At 31.8% G+C, this 17,347-nt stretch overlaps 2 protein-coding genes across 2 annotated transcripts; one reads left to right on the top strand and one right to left on the bottom strand.

Moving 5' to 3' along the window:
* The first annotated feature begins 2,204 nt into the window (after positions 1–2,204).
* On the top strand, positions 2,205–4,160 carry LOC101203558 (sm-like protein LSM3B). The gene is given in 4 exon segments (XM_004140920.3): positions 2,205–2,386; positions 2,389–2,411; positions 3,109–3,204; positions 3,664–4,160. Coding segments are annotated over 4 exon segments (291 nt in total). The 5' UTR covers positions 2,205–2,295; the 3' UTR covers positions 3,745–4,160.
* A 902-nt stretch (positions 4,161–5,062) lies between these two features.
* Positions 5,063–7,325, bottom strand: LOC101203802 (protein WHAT'S THIS FACTOR 1 homolog, chloroplastic). The gene is made up of 2 exons (XM_011658335.2): positions 7,104–7,325; positions 5,063–6,550 (listed from the first exon to the last, which is right to left on the bottom strand). The coding sequence occupies exon 2, from the start codon at positions 6,494–6,496 to the stop codon at positions 5,240–5,242; it is 1,257 nt and encodes a 418-aa protein (XP_011656637.1). The 5' UTR covers positions 6,497–6,550; positions 7,104–7,325; the 3' UTR covers positions 5,063–5,239.
* Between the last annotated feature and the right edge of the window lie 10,022 nt (positions 7,326–17,347).

Raw genomic sequence — 17,347 nt, forward strand, 5'->3', positions numbered from 1 at the left:
TCATTAAAAACCTTGCTAGGAAAAACCATAGTCAAGGGAAAAAGAGTGTAGTATTTCTATTCCTTGAAGACAATATTTCTACTTTCCTTTGAATACATCACTTGAGTTATTTGAGTCGTTGCATTCCAATGTTGTGCACTAACTTTTCAAATGTTTATGTAGGTAATGTCTTTGTGAATAATTCTGCCAAGTTTACCTTTGAAGAAATTTGTTGAACACTGATGTCACCATTTTCTTCAAGGTCATGTGTATAGAAGAGTTTTGGTGAGATATGTTTTGTTTTATCTCCTTTTATATACACTCATTTAATTTGTGCTATAATGCAGTATTATCCTCAAATAATAATGTTGGTAGATTTTTATTGAAAGACAAACCACATGTTTCTTAAATATGATGAGTCATTGACCTCAACCATACACATTCTCTACTAACTTCATGAATTGCAAGAATTTCTGTATGATTTGATGAAGCGGGCGTAACGGTTTGCTTTATAGATCATCAAGATATAACAGATCCTCCACATGCAAACATATAACATATTTGAGATCTTGCTTTGTGTGGGTCAAATAAATATTCAGCATCTGCATAACCAACTAAATCAAAGTTCGATTTGTTTGAAAAAAAATCTATATCAATTGTCCCTTGAAGATAACGAAGTATATGCTTAACTTCATTCCAATGTCTTTTTGTTGGAGAAGGACTATATCTTGCTAATAAATTTACTGAAAATGCTATATTTGGTCTCGTGTTATTAGCAAGATACATTAGTGCACTTATTGCACTAAGGTATGGTACTTCATGACCAAATAATTCTTCATTATATCACTCTAATATAGAAGGAAATTTGTTAAAATGCAAATAGTAATTTTTTGTGCCTTTAAGATATCTCAACAAATAACATAAAGTATCCCAATGGTATCTGGCAGGATTATGTGTATACCCACTAAATCTACTCATAACATATATACTATGGTTTATTTTTAGTTTAAAAACATTTTTCATTTTTTTTCATTAATCAATTTAACTAGAAGATTTAGGATTTATTTTAATTGACATAAGGAGAAGGTGTTTAAGAAAAAAAACTCATTTTTAAAATCATAATTTTTATTAAATGTAACTCTACTTTACTTTCGCTTTTGCATAACCGTTTTGGTTATGTTTATTTTGAAACCCATAATTAGATCATTTTTAATGTTGCTTAACTAGAACTTTCGTAAATTTCATCCGATTACATAATTTGTTATATTTTTTTTAATAATTAGACCATTCATGTTAATACAATTGTAATCAAAATTATTATTATTTAGTATTAAAATTTCTCGTTTTTAACATTATTCCTTAAATTCAATAGAGTCATAAATTTAATTAGAGATACAAAATATGAAAAAAAAAAACCAATTAAAAATTTGATACAAAATAAATGTCAAGACATACAATTAATAAAAAAACTAAACAAATTAACTAAACCCAAAAATTAAAAACCAACACCCCAAACACATGTATCAGAATCCAGATTTCCAAATCATGCACCCCAAACACAGGTATATGCAATTTTCACGCATCAGAACCCCATCAAATAAGCCCACAAACATTTGATTCCGAACCTACGAGCCAAACACCTTTTGAAGGAAATTTCTTGGTCTCTCTCGGTTGTGTGCGTTACCAAGATAGTGCATTTTTCTAAAAAAAATTTGTGGCCTCGAGATGCACCTAACTGAAAAACATAAGCAATTATGTCAATGATCTCTAAACAAAGTTGCCTCAAAATGGCCCTGAGCTAAAAAAATATAAGCATTATGTAGTATGATTTTTGGATTAAGGTTGCCTCGAGTTGTCCGAAGTTTAAAAACAAAAGTTCTTCCATCATTTTTTTGTTATTTTTGCAAGTGCCCTTATTTTTCAAAAACAATTCTATAAAAACACTTAATTCAAGAACAAATTAAAACAAAACTCAAATATGAATTACAAGAAACCTAAAAACTTAACTAAAACGAAACCGAAATTTAGGTTTTAAGTTTGGTTTTGAGTTAAGTTTTTTTAATTCAATCGTTCTAAAATGAGAGTTGTAAAAAAATAGCAAATTTGACAAAATATTTACAACAAAAATCTAATTTTGTATGGTTGAGAAAAAGAAAAAAAAGGAAAATGAATAGGAACTAAAAACAAACGTGGATCGGGTCGGGTCAACAAAGAGAGCATTGGGGAATTGGGGTTGGCATTTTGTTTTGGGGATCGGAAAACTCATAAACCCCAACTCGTCAGTTTGCGATTTCAGAGCTTCCAACACCACCAAAAATGGCGACCGAAGAAGAAAGCACTGTTAAGGAGCCTTTGGATCTCATAAGGTTGAGTCTTGACGAGCGTATTTACGTCAAGCTTCGCTCTGACGCGAACTCCGCGGCAAACTCCATGTACATCCTCCCAAATTACTTCTCTCTTTATCCCTTTATCATCTTTCTTTCTTTTCTCTAATTATTATGTCTCTCTCTATCTCTCTGTCCTCTTTAATTGACAACCCCCCAATTGTTATTGTTTTTTCTTTCGATCAAATTAATGTCTTGGAGAATTAGGGTTTTGTAATTGTTTGACTTTCTTGACGGGGTTCCCTTGAAATTTCATTTTGTTGAAAAAGGCGATACTTTAGCTTCTTCCAGTAAGTAATTAACCTTTCTTCTATTCAGTTTTTGCGTTTGGGATGGGGGCAGGGGCTGCTTTCGAACTTCTCTATTTTTGGGGGAATGGAAGTGCCCTAATGGTGAAAGGCGTCAAAGCTAGAGCAGACGCGTTTCTCGTAAATCTTACCATTGGAGAATAAGTAGGAAGATGACTATTTTAGCATGGTCATTATCTACATAGATGTTCTCCGTTGTGAATGTGTTTAACAGAGGCTCCAAATATTACAAATATTTAACGAAAATGGTCAATTGTTTTAGATTAAGATGTTGATTATGATTAGTAGCTGATCACTCTGTTGCATTTCTTTTAGTTTTGAGATGCTATTGTGAATACAAAATGTTTAGCTTTTCATTTTTTTATATCATTGATTGCCGAGATTTTCCTTTCCTGGAGTTTTAACTGCATTCTGTTGCTGGCTATCATGTTTTGCAGGCTTATGATCAGCATCTTAATATGATTCTAGGTGATGTCGAAGAAAGTGTTACTACAGTGGAAATCGATGATGAGACATATGAAGAAATTGTTCGGGTATGCTTGTTTTCTTCATTAGGGTTGCTTGTAACTTTGTACCACTCTTGGTTTTTAATTCGAATGTAGTAGAGTTAAATAATTTACCTATGAGAACAGTTCAAGTGCATACTAGTTGGTCAGAACGTCACGGATTAAAAAAACGTGTCTTTGTATTTAACTCCATTTCCATGCTATGAAACAACTATGTACCACATACTAGAGTCCATTCCATATGAACTCAATTTATAACCATGGCTAGAAAACAAAACTACAGTGCAGAAGATATTTGAATGCTCTCTTATTTTCAATTAAATCAGGTGAAGTTCAAAACCAAAAGAACAAAAGAAAAGAAAATCCCTGTCCCTCAAGCTGCTTCATTGAGTCTATCCCATACTTCATATGCCTGATACCATATTTTCCTTGTATATACTTTAATTGAAATTTCACTTATTTGTATTTGTCTATTTTCCTTTCCAGACATCCAGGCGAACGGTTCCGTTTCTCTTTGTTAGAGGAGATGGTGTCATATTGGTTTCACCTCCACTGAGGACTGTGTAACTAAGCCATCAGTTGCGTGCATCTTTAATGGGAACTTCATATTCGCCTTCTCTACCAAATTGACTGGAGTTGGAATACTGTCAAGTACTCAACGCATTCATAGACTAGGTTTATCATTTACTTTTTATGCACATGTTCTATTACATAAACTAGTTAGTTGTTTTGATATATTTGAGTGATAGCTGTAGTTTTCTGACACTTTAATTGGCTGCACAAATTTAAGGCCTTCAGATTTTGAATGCAAGGCCAAGTAAACAAAATTTGAAATTGTGCATAAGCCTCGCTTGGTTTCTTATCTGTTTTGATTTGTCTTCATTCTTATTGAAAAGCTTGTTTTGTTGGATTCTTGGACAAGTTTATTTTTACCAGATGAAATTTGGAGTATTAGTTAGTGAGTATCACGAATTGATCTCAAATGACATCTCAGAACCATTGTCATTGTATACAGGTTTCTGTGTGGCACAATGACATGAAATTATCATCCTTCGTATTTCTTTATTTCCACATCTTGATTTTCCTTCCCTTGGTGAAATTATGAAATGGTATAAAATGAACATTTCCAATTCTGTACTTGAATAGCTTTTCAACTCAGGCCATCACTACTTAGTAACATTGATAACAACAATTATTCGAACCCATTTCCTCTGTATATCAGGTGATAAGGCAGACGTATGTACCCCCAACCCTATACAACTGTACTCTCAATCACCTCAACCAAATTCAAATTAATTTATAGAAGATTGTCTCCATCAATATTCAAACACCATATTCTTCATTAAATCAGGGATTTCTATGGTCGCTTAAGAGCAGTTCAATTTGGCTCAACGACAGGAAAATATATATACGATACAGCTGCCTTGTCAATGCTAAACTCTTGCTTTTAATAGCTTAAAGCAAAAACTTAATCCCATACTACTACGGCAAATATTAAGTTGATACATTCCATTCCTGCCGTTGTTGAGTCATTTCGACTCAATCAACTGCTCAATGTTAAAAACTGCTCAATGTTAAACAATCTAGTGTAATAATCAGGGGTTGGATTAGTGGTATATAAATGGCATACAATCTCAATAGCTAATTAAAGATTATGGATTCCAATAGTCACTTATCTAAAAATTAATTTTGTAGGGTCAACTAGGTTATCTCGTAGGATTGGTCAGAGATGTGCATAAACTGATATGGACACTCCAACTCGATTATATTATGGAATGATGCTGGATGCCATACAAAAATCCACAACTTGTCAATTAACATATTCACCTTTGCATTTTTACTTGTGATCAGAAATTGAGCTTTTAATGAAAAAAAAAAAAGAGAAAAAAGAAAGAATGCACATGTGATACCAATTTTAATGATATGAGAATATCATTTAAAAGTGTAGACACAAATGGTTTTAACTTCCAAGCACGAAACAAACAGTGAAATGAGGTGAGGTACTATGAACGTGATTACAGAAAATTAAGCCTAGAAGTTCCAGCGAGTACCTACCTATCAGTCATGTAGGATCATCATCAAAGAGAGACTGATAGAATCTTTTCCTTTCCTCTGGCTCAAGTAAACCTCCTAGATTATTTCCTTGACCATTAGAATCATCTGTTTCAAAATCTTTCCTCTTGTTCTTCTCTGACCTGCCCAAAAGCATTCCCTTCATTCTTTTCTTTTCTAAATTCATCAAATGATGTCTCTTGTTATATTCATGAAGTCCCTCCTGCATCAATTCTCCAAACTTCTCTTTAACAACCACTAATGGATCTTTCTCAATCAGTTCTGATCCATTATAACCTTCTCTAAGAACAACAGTGTAGATCTGATACTTGTTTGAGACATAGAATATGCCAGGGTGCTTAAGCAGTAATGCATTCAGCTTCAATGGCAGACCAAATTCCTTGGTGAAATGTCCAAGCTTTATAATTGATGCTTTCTTCCATAATGTCAATGACAATATCTCATGAATTAACCCCACTGTCCTCTTTTCCATCTCTCTGGTACCTTGCACCAAGCCTGCAGGGTTTACATATGGTGAAACATATGGAGAGGCATTAAATTCATTGAACTTTTCCCATGAATTTACCCAAGTTGTTGGCAGTGAGCATGAGAAAGCTGGCTCAACCCCATGCTTGCAAGCTGAAGATTCTATGCTGGAAATTGCTAGTTCTGGTTTCCAAGATATGAGTTCTATTTCCATTGAGTTCTTTTTTCCAGTATAATTTACAATCCGAAATATATCTGAATGTTTGGGAATGATTCTTATCAAGAAGTCATCCGGGAGCCCAAAATTCCGCCTTAATTCGCTGAGTTTCACGACATTTAGTCTCTGATTCGAAGCCATCATCAGCAATTTTGTCAAACGCTTGACAATAGCAGGCTCCTGCATATCTTTGACAACTTCTTCCTCTTCAACCAAAGCCATCATCCTCTTTGTCAGCCGGAAGTAGTGCTCGTCATTGTCGAGATAAACTTCAAAGCAGCAAGGGTACTTTTTCAGCCAGTTAAGGGCTTTTCCTTGAAGGTCGAGGGTTTTAAACTTCTTTTGGAGAAATTTAACAGGTGCTGCCTGATCGGGGCAACGAAGGATGATATTCTTGATTTGGTTATTGGCAATCCATCGACGATTACGAGATAGAGCTGATTCAAGGTCAGGATCTTTCTTCATTGACCATAAAGAAAAGTTCCTAAGGATGTATTTGAGGGGACAAGGAGAAGAGAGCCCAGGATCCCAATACCTGGACTTCTGCAGTACTTTATACAACATCTTTTCCTATGGTTAGAATACCATCATACACTCTGGTTGTAGAGACAAGCCTGCCTGGGGGAAGACGATTAAAATGAACAAAGACAAATCAAAAGAATATAAATGAAAGAGGCAAGGAAGGAAGAAGAACCAATTCCACGAAAGCAATTAAAATTTAAAGAGATGACCGGAATCGGTCTTAGTCATCTAGCCATGAAAATGGCAAAGTTAAATGGTTTGGGATCAAGTCCACCATAAAATTCAATGACAGGTCGTGCCACAAAGGTGATCCTGGAAGCAAACCATACAAATGCCTAAGTTAAGCGACCATTTGATAGAGTTTTTCTATCTTCTTTTTCTACCTCTTCCTTTTCGAATTCTAAAACCAACTGTAACTAAGCTCCAAAATTATTTGGGTAAGATCGACCTAATTAAAAAAAAAAAGAAAAGAAATTTGAAGATTTGATGATCTTAATCTAAGCATTTAACTCATTTGATCCAATTTCTCAAATTAAACACCAGGTAACAACTCTACTTAATCCAATTGAGTTCATTTGAATTAGAGAAGATAAAATCTTAAATATGCTCAATGAGTAAAAATAGTTTTATTGAAAACACAAGAAGTTACACAAAGCATAAGAAAACGGCAGAGATTTCAAACGGCGGACGGCGAACGGAAGCTTCAATGGAGGCAGGCCGGTGACCGGACGAGAGGGGCAGAGTGATAGATAGAGTGAGATTGGCGTGCGTGAGGAGTGTAGAGGGGAGGCTATCTCGTGAGTCGTGAGTTCCCGATTGGAGTTGGGACTGGGAGGGTTCGATAAAAAGAAAAAAAAGAAAATTAATATATTAGGTTTCTTTATTTCATTGATAGGGGTCGGGAGTTTGGGCCTATGATAATAATGTATATATCACGTTTTGAAGGGTGATTTTGAAAAGGGCCAATCCATTCAACCTTTCAACATGTATGTATGGTATTTTAGTAATTAAATTTAAGGAAAATTGGAATGAATAACCATTTCAGCAATAATTTTGAAAAAGGCTCGGGAGTTCATTGATAGTTTTGCTATATTTGCAATTTAAAAATGTTGTTATATTCTTAATTATTATTCTTCAAATGGCCATCCATTACAATTATCCTTTTATTAAACTCGTCTCTATTTTTAATTAATTTGTGTTATATATTTACAAGTCTAAACATATAGCAATTTATATTATAACTCCTTCCTAATATCTCGGTCTCAACTTTATTCAATCCTATTAATTTCAAAATAAGCAAATTAAATTTGAATTTCAACATAATAATAAAGGCTCTTCAAATCAATAAAATTATTAATTATTTTTCAAAATTGCTAAATTTTAACCATCTATGAATTTTAAAATAAAAATTTATTATTTTTCAATTACGGGAGAATCTCTAATTGAATTTCAAAATAATATATATATTTTTTCCAAAATGGGAAAATTTAACTTGTTCCCGATTTTATCTTAATTTTAGATTAATGATTTGAATATTAATATATGAGAATTTCTAACTATTAATTATATTCTAAAATAACCTTAACTAAAATTTAAATTAAAAAGTTTTTATTTTTCAAAATTGAAGAGTCTAACTTGTTGCTATTTTATCTCAAAATAAGATTAATTATTTGAATATCAAAATAATCAAATTATTAATTATTTTCAAATTAGAAAAATGTGAACAATTAATTTTATTTTAAAATAATCTTAATTGAATTTTCAAAATTCTCAAATTATTATTTTTCGAATTGGAGAATTTCAACGGTTCATTTTAAAACGCAATACCTTTAATTGTTACAATTTCGAAATAATCAAATCAAGCATCTCAAAATCAAGTTGACACCAAATAAGAATTAATCAAATTACCTCAAATTTGGGATTGAATTGACTGAACTAAGGTGTGTGACACTTATGTATACGATTAATTGTTTGAGAAACCGTTATGCTAATGTTTGATTATGTACTGGTTTGGATAAATTGACTGTATATATGTTGAACTGAAAGAATGATATGATGGTAGCTTAAATTATAATTTGAGTTGATTGTTTAAAATGTTAGAATGAAGTTAGGGAAAATTGTTAGTTTTATCTATAGGATAGTGTGCCTTGTAGGTGACCCACACGATCACTACTTGTTGTGCATCATTCAGAGCACTAGACTGATAGGTACATCATTCGGGAGCATTGACTGATAGGTGCATCATTTGAGAGCACTAGACTGATATGTGCATCCTTCGGAGGCATGAGATTGGTTGTGTTCATACTACAGGATCACAAGACTGTTATGATGTAGAGTACTTTCCAATAAAGAGTTAACAATTTTACCCATAACTGGACGAGTAGTGGGTCTCTTAGTGGGTATATTTATACTCACTCTTTTATGTTTAACTTTTTCAAACAAAGGTAATACGAGAGGTAGACCGACGAGGGACAAGGAGGACACGTGATCGCCATAGGGAAACTTTCTTTCAAAATTGCTTCCGCTTACCGTTTTTCAGTTTTGAGGATTTAAAATGAGTCTCATGTTTAAGACGGTTTGCTTTTAAGTAATTTATAAACGATACTTTAGAAATTTTATTTTGTTTAAATTAGGGTTCGATTGAAATTTCTTTGATAATGATTGTTTCAAATAAATTTTATCGTATTTCGTGTCAACCAAAGTGTTTTTGTTTAAAATAATGACTTCGACTTAATCTGAAAAAGTTGGGTCGTTACATGATCGTTTAAATTAAGGTAGCAAAATCTAACAATTTTTTAAAAAGATTCTTTGATACACGATCGTTTAAATTTGACTAGTTTATTTCACACGATCGTTCAAATTTAGTACAAGATCGTTTAAATTTGAACAACCAAATCTAAAAGATTTTCTTAAAGATGTTTTGGTAGACGATCGTTTAAATTTGTTTATTTTCGTACACAATCGTTTAAATTTAGGCAACAAAATATAAACGATTTTTTTAAAGATTCTTTTGTAGATGATCCTTTAAATTTGGTTATTTTTGTAGACGATCGTTTAGATTTGGCTTAAATTTGGGATGTCAAATCTAAACAATTTTTTAAAGATTATTTGGTGTTTAAATTTGGCTACACGTGATCGTTTAGATTTTGCTATCTAATATCCCAACGATTTTTTTTCATGATTATTTATATTTGTCACATGATCTAAACAACCAAATAACAATTTGAAATTTTTTCGTAAAAAAACATATTGTATATTTGGTATACGATCTTGAACCAAATAACGATTTGAAAAAAAATAAAAGAAAAATTGTAAAAAAAAGTGAAAAAGACAATGAAAAGAAAAAAAGATTGCAGAAGAGGAGAAGAAAAACGATGAAAAGAAAGAATACTGTCAAAGATCATAAAGAAGAGATAATAGAGAACGATGGAGAAAAAATCGAAAAGAAGAGGAAGAATCAAAATTGAAAAATCGTTATAAACCAGTAAGGGCAAATATGAAATTCTTAAGAAAAAAAAGTCGTAATGAGTTTTTTTAAAAAATTGTTCTATGGTTTTGCCACTTTGTTCTTTTTATGAAAATTAATCTTGTTTTAAACTAATTTGTAGACTATATCTTATTTGTTTAAAGTTATTTGTATATTAATTACATTTTTTATAATACATCATTTAGCATTAGTTTTCAAAAAACTCGTGTATGTTATACAACTAGAAAACAATAATAGAATTATAACAAATAAGTTTTTGATATGGCTTTACAATGAGTAAAGATTGTTTTGGATGGTAGATGGATTGAATCTTCCCAACATCTGATTATCGTATTGTTGAGGTATATGTTCCAGTTTCATCTTCGTTTCAAGAATTGGTAGAATGTATTCAAGGTAGACTTTTCCCATCTTCCAATCTTTCTGTGTCTCGTTTGATCGTTTATTAGAATAACTGCAACAATTTCAACCTTACTCAGACTGACGAGGATACGAAGTCCTAATATGTATATGTAATCAATTTTAAGTTATAATTGTACAAGGCTATGCATATAAAAATATCTTAATATATCAAATTAAGCTTACACCATATATGTCACCAACGTTAAAGTCTTGACTTCTTGCATGCTATAGAAGTCAACAACATCTTTGCGCATAGTACACAAGTATTTCTATCGATACTAAACAACTCAACTGGTAGTTGGTAATGAATGTCAGAATCTTTGTCCATTACATTGTCAGCAAATCTAAGTATTGTCTTCAAAGGTAGTGGCATGTTGATAGTGAACCCACAAGTAAACTCTTTTTCATTAGCAACCTAAGAAAGCCATAAATCCAATAATATCAATTTTATAATGCAAATAGCAACCGATGCAACAAATTGAGTAAAACTTAACTAGTTATTGATAACTTGTAGAAAGACAATTTATTATAGCCTTTTAGTTAGAATGATTAAACTTTAACATGGGAAAAAGAAAGAAATCGCGTAAAAAAAATAGATAAAATTATATGATCACGCGTTACAAGTGTCAAAAGTGTAAAGCGGTCGTTTATCAAGATTTTTGTCACACCCCCTCTCGAACCACCTGCTCTTAGCCCGAGAGACAACGTGAAGTCAACAGACATCGTCCTCCTCCCAACGATTCCTCCTCCCAACGATTCCATCTAACCCTGCTCAAATATTTAACCTAATAAACATACTATTCTTATATAAGAGACATATTACATTCAAACACAACACAATAGACTCTAATATAAACTCAATACAAATATCTGATGCAACCCAGTAAACTAAAAAAGAACAGTAACTTGATAAAAACATTTACGACTAATGTTCAATACCAAATTGCAACAATTTGCAAGACTAACCCTCACTACCCACACTTTACTTTATGTTTACAAATTTCAACTTATGGCTATACATACTCTTATGCACAAACTTCACACACGTATAGAAAATAGATCTGAAAACTTCTAACAAACCGTGATAGTGTGTCAGAGGCACAAGGTGCACAATCTCTACCTGAAAAAGTGGAAAAGCATTTTGAAAGGGTGAACTATAACACCCAGTGAGTGACTCGTTTATAAAACCAACATTCTTATAAATTAGCAAGTGATAGCTTCTCAAACATACATATAAATCTATAAAGCAAAGCAAGCTCATGTTTTTCATGTAAACAACCTTTCAAATACTCCGCAAGTATGTTTATAATCTCTGGCAAGACATTTCATATTTATAAAACTATATAACTAGCATGCATTCACTACCTTGTGTAAGGCAAACCCCAATACAACTAAAGTTTACTAGCTCTATGCATTCACTACCTTGTGTAAGGCAAACCCCAATACAACTAAAGTTTACTAGCTCTGTGATGTAGTGTGGTCTGCGGAGCACTCTCATTGTCTTTGTTATAGTGGGACCCGCACAACACTCACTTCAACATCGTTGTCATGGAGTACACTCAACATCAACAACAAAATATAACATGTGTGCACACGGTATCCCTAGCCTCATGCTTAATATCTCAATCATGTAGTCAATGGAAATCTAAGAAATTACACGAAAATATTAAAACATGCTCACTTATATCTTTCTTACTTTAAACTCAAGCCTACTCAACTTACTCATGAAAACGTGGAAGCTTTTAAATATTTGCTAAAATACAAATCATACTTTGCTCGAATCAATATCGTTTCAAATATTTGTTAGTACCTCAACAATCACATGGTAATATATAAATCTCGTTAAATAATCTAAACTTGAAACTCATGTTTGAAAACTATTCGTAGAAACCATGTTCATTTGTAAACTTATAGTCAAGCATATATAAAACATTTAGACTTATGTAACTTTTAGATTTTTTTTTTTTTTGAGTTAAATTCCTGGTCCGTAGACTTGACCTATCTCCTCTTGACCTATCAAACAAACCAAAGTCGGGTATCAGAACCTTAAATTTTCTTTTCCTTCCATAACATGCTTAAAATGACATGTTTCTTATGATATTCTTAAGATAATGCATCTTTTTATTATTCATGAATTCCAACCTAAAAAAATAAAATCAACTTTCACAATTCTTTTTTCTCCCAAAAATTCTTCAGTGACCCAATTTCAATCACTCGTAACTTTTTCAATTCTTTACCAAAATTAGTGTATTTTATATCAAGCTCTTCGTTTGGAAGACCTCTGCAACTTACTTAAATGAGTAAAGATCAAATTCTCAGTAGATTTACTCAAGAATCCCTCGAAACAGAGCTACTCTAAAATCACAATCTCTACAACCCTTTGTCTTCTTCCTGAAATTTACCTCAATTTTAGTCACGTTTAACCCAAATTAACTTCAAGAAAGTTGTAGATACTTGAATAAGCTTTCCAAACCATACCAAATAAAGCTTCTAACGCTTCTTCTACACTTAAGTCAACTCGAAAAATCAAGGATTACTCGGATTTTAGTTCAAAACTGATAAGTTATCTTCTCCTTCAAAATCCAACCACTTAACGTTAGAATTAGCTCAAGGTTGCTTCAAGAAATTTTTAGAAAATGAGTCAACTTTCGAATCAAATAGACCTCAGCTTCTGGTTCTCCTTATGTAAATTGCAGTCAACAAAAATGAGAGGTAAGCTGTGTGTTCCCAATCTGTCTAAGTTGTAACTTCAACTTGGATTTCTCTTATCTTCTTCAACCCGATTCTCCTCAAAGTATTCTCCTCTCCTCTCACAATCTTCTCCTACAAAAGCTCTGCTAAAATGGATGAGAAATGATGAAGAATGGTTCTTAGCGGTGGAGAAATAGTTTGTGGTGGACCTTAAAGCATGTAAGACATTTGCATCGTAAACACTCACCTCAACCTTCTCCATTTCTCTTTTCTTTTCTATTTTAATTTCCCTTCCTTTTCACTTCTTCATTTCTTATTTCTTTATTTCCTTTTTGTTTTCTTAAAACCAATAACAACAACCCTTAATCCTATGGTTTGGAAAGAACAAGAAAGTCTGAAGTTTGCAATTTTCATGTTTAAATGCAGGTTTTTTAGGCGAAAAAAAGGAGAGGTAGCTACGCGACAAAGGTCAGGTGATGAGACACGTGACAATCAGGCAATAAGTGAAATGGTGCTAATCCACGTTGCTAGAAGTCAAGAATGATTGGCGTGAGAATGTCAGAAAACAATGACGAAAGAATTAATGACGCTTAGAGGATGTTAAGTCTCATCAGTCATTGCTTATAAATACAAGGCTATCTCCTACAAACAATGACAAATTCTTTATGTGTTTTAGGTGAGAGCTTATAGTATAGTTTAGATACATCCATACCCCATTCTCCCCCTTAGTTGTAATGAGCAAAAAAAAATGGAACCAATATGAGCATGAGAAATTATGGTCAGCCACTCAACTCTTTTCTTTATGCTTTCACAGTTTATACTTTCTTTTTACTTTGTATTTGTAATTTGAATCCAATGGCTGAAAAATCTAAAAGTTTTATTCATAAATGCAATTTATTACCACTTTCACTCTCTCACATTTCTTTATCTCTTCATAGCAGTAGTTCTTTGTAAGCATGATATAACACAAGGCATAACTAGTATTATCAGAGAATATGAATGTTTGTATTGTTTAATTTATCTTGTTCAGTTAAGTGTTGTAATTAATACTTTATTTTATTTGAGAGAAAAAATGAAGTATTGGATGTTTGTCACTTGAGAGAGTAATGACTTGGACTTTACTAAACAGACGATGAAGAGAAAGTAGAAGTACAATCTTGTCACTAAAGTCCTCTTTAACATACATATCAGAAATGCGAGTGTGTGTGGCTATAAGGCACCAAGAGGTTGTTTTCCTTAAATAGGATGAATTGTAGATAATGCAATCATATGAATTAGATACAAATCATCTAGTAACTTTGAGTATTTGCAAGGCGAATAAAGTATGGCAAAGACACCGAAAGAAGGCCTGCCCTAAATTTTAAGTTAACAAATGATTTGTATTGTCTCGTCAACTAATTAGCCTTGTGTTGAGTTGGGTTACATATAGACATTTCTTTATTTACATTGTCTAGGCTAAATTGAGTTTATATCACACATAACACCACTACATCCCCTCCCATCTTGTTTCTCCGTGCATGTAGTATAGACATACTTAGATTTAGATGATATACTATGAATATAGTTATACTATATATTGTTACCACATGAAGTAAGACCACACGTTATGACCTTAAGAAACAAAGATTCCCTATGTTCTCAACACTGTTTTACCTATGAAACCACTATTTTTGCTCACACTTGGACAAGAGAGAGAACAACTTGTACGCGATTGACATATCACTAGGCATAAACAATGCATAAGTAGGTGAGCCCCTTTGATCGCATTACTCTAGCTTAGTTGTTTAGTCTAGTCTCATACTTAGAACCAAAATTACATATTCACGATAGCTCAAAATACATCATATATACACTTTAAACGAGAGGTAAGTAATTAACTCAATGTTTTGTTTTGTTTTTCGCACATCCTTGACATCCTCATGTTGATCATTCAAGATGATGGATTCACCTCTTGTTTAACCACCTTTGTCTTCACCTTCTTTTTCGGTTTATTGTTGCATTCAATCTCATAATTTAATCTTGGTTTAGAGCAAGATTCATGTCTAGATGTTGGTATAGATTGTCTTCTTTAAATAAACCTCTAATTCTTTTACTCACAAAACAGAGATTTTCATTCTCTTGACCTCTTCAATTTGGTCATTCCCTTTGTTTGAACATTTCGCTACGTGGAAGTAAGCAGTTGGAGTGATAAACCCGTCAACTCCACATACATGTCCACTATGCTCTTATGTACCCAACACTTGTGTCAAACATCATTTGAAGACAACGTTTTGTTCAAAATAAGTCTCTGAGATCTCATTCTAAAATGCAAAAATTTAATTATAATTTCATAAATACTTGTATAAGACTTTAATAAATGTAAAATTGTAATGTGTGTTATTATCATATTCACAACTTGTTGGACGTGTTAATTGTCGTATTTTCCTTTTTTTGTCTACATGAGCCTTCTTCAACATGCTAGTTCAATCAAGATTACCTTCTTCTAAAAGTACATTTTTCAACCTTTTCAATGTCCACAAAATTAGATTAATTAAACTAATTTAAGACTAAGAAACATAAACTAATTCTTACCAATTTATGTTGAAGATTAGTCTAACCTTTTTTTGAATAAAGTCCAAACTATTGTACTTATTTTTGCTTTGTCTCTCTTGTTATAGTTTTCTTTTGTTCCATTGTATTGCTAAATTTTAAAAAGGTGCTTAGAGGCTATGCTAATATTATATATGAATGAAATAATTATAGTGTAACCTTCATTAAGTTAACTTTTAGCCTAATTGATGTGGCAGACAACTACACTAAATTAAATAGCTTGTCATAAAAATTTTGATCTCACCCAGCAACATTTTTTTTTAAAAAAATCCACGATATAACATTGAAAGTTGAATTAAGTTAGGTTTAAATAATATATTCACAGTTCAACAATGGTTTTTAGAAGAACTTAATCTCAACTCTTTTTTCTCAGACTTGATCCCGTGTGTGTTTCTTTCTCTAACTCTAAATTGATCAATTATTTCATAGTTAAAATTATCTATACATTACATAGTTATACTTTATAATAGAACAATATATATCTACATCAAAAAAATAAAAAGCAAACTGACAACATATTTAAATAATGTTAGAAAAATTTAGGAGATTCAAATTGGATTCCCATTCCCCATCAATTTTGGAAATGAAATAAGTAATTAATGAAGCTAACTAGGTTAATTTTTTAAATTTTGTTTTGGCATCAATAAAGATTCATTCCTATCTAACTTCTCTTTGATAATATTTAATTCATTAGTCAACATAGCCTTCCTAGTTCTTATTCCCAAAAAAGCGAAAACAAAAGAAACCCATTTATTAATGAATTTTAGTATTAAAAACTTAGAAATTAATTATATAATAATTTGTATCAGCAAACTTTTGTATCACTTATAGTGTTCCAAAAAGAAAAAGATAAGGTATAGCCTTGTTTATCACACATTATACTAAAATAGCTTCAACATATTTTTTCTCCTTGATCTCACCAATAACCTTAACACTGACCCAAACTACAAAATTCATTTGTTTAAAAAAAAAAACTACTTCTCACCAATGATTTTTAATTCTTTGGACATTAAACTTAATTTCTCTTATTAAATAATAAAAGAAGAAAACAAAACCAATTTACTCCCCTAAGATTTGGGGTTGCCTTACTTCAAATAGTAGGACTAATAATTGTATTCTAACTGAGACTCTAAGTTTTAATCAATAAATTCAAAATGCAAATTTAGATTGAGAAATGATATTTAATTTCTAGGTTTCAAATTGTTTCACTTAAAATTTGTGTATGAATTTTGTTTTAAATTGTTATAATTAATTCATTCGAATTTCTAGAATGGTGGTCAATACACATCTTCAGTTATATAACATAAAAGGTAGGCATAAGAATTAAAATTTCCGACATAAAAAAAGAAAGATAATATAATTCATTTACGTCCCAACTGTATACTAAGATTTAAAAGAACACTATAGCGTAAGAAATTGAATTAGTAACTCCGATATATAAAGCTCTCATATATAAACGTTGGGTAGGGCACAAAACTCGTGCATAGTTTTTGTAAGCCAATTTTGGGAATGAGATTTTTCTTTTCTAAAAAAAACGTCTAATATTCCATCTTCATGAATTTAAGTCATTTCAGTTTCTTGGATTTTGTCCTTAGTGTGATCATGTGATGTACTTAGTTTGTCATCTTAACGTTTTCAACTAAACTAATTAAATTAAAAATTTTTAATATATTATTATTGTTGTTATTAGTATATTAATCACTACACGATATTCATCAAACAAAACA

This window comes from Cucumis sativus, chromosome 6 (genome assembly GCF_000004075.3).
Source record: "Cucumis sativus cultivar 9930 chromosome 6, Cucumber_9930_V3, whole genome shotgun sequence".
Lineage (NCBI taxonomy): Eukaryota > Viridiplantae > Streptophyta > Magnoliopsida > Cucurbitales > Cucurbitaceae > Cucumis > Cucumis sativus.

Bases quoted from the DNA above. Each gene is read 5' to 3' on its own strand.
- LOC101203802 (XM_011658335.2), bottom strand. From the start codon at position 6,496: ATGTTGTATAAAGTACTGCAGAAGTCCAGGTATTGGGATCCTGGGCTC.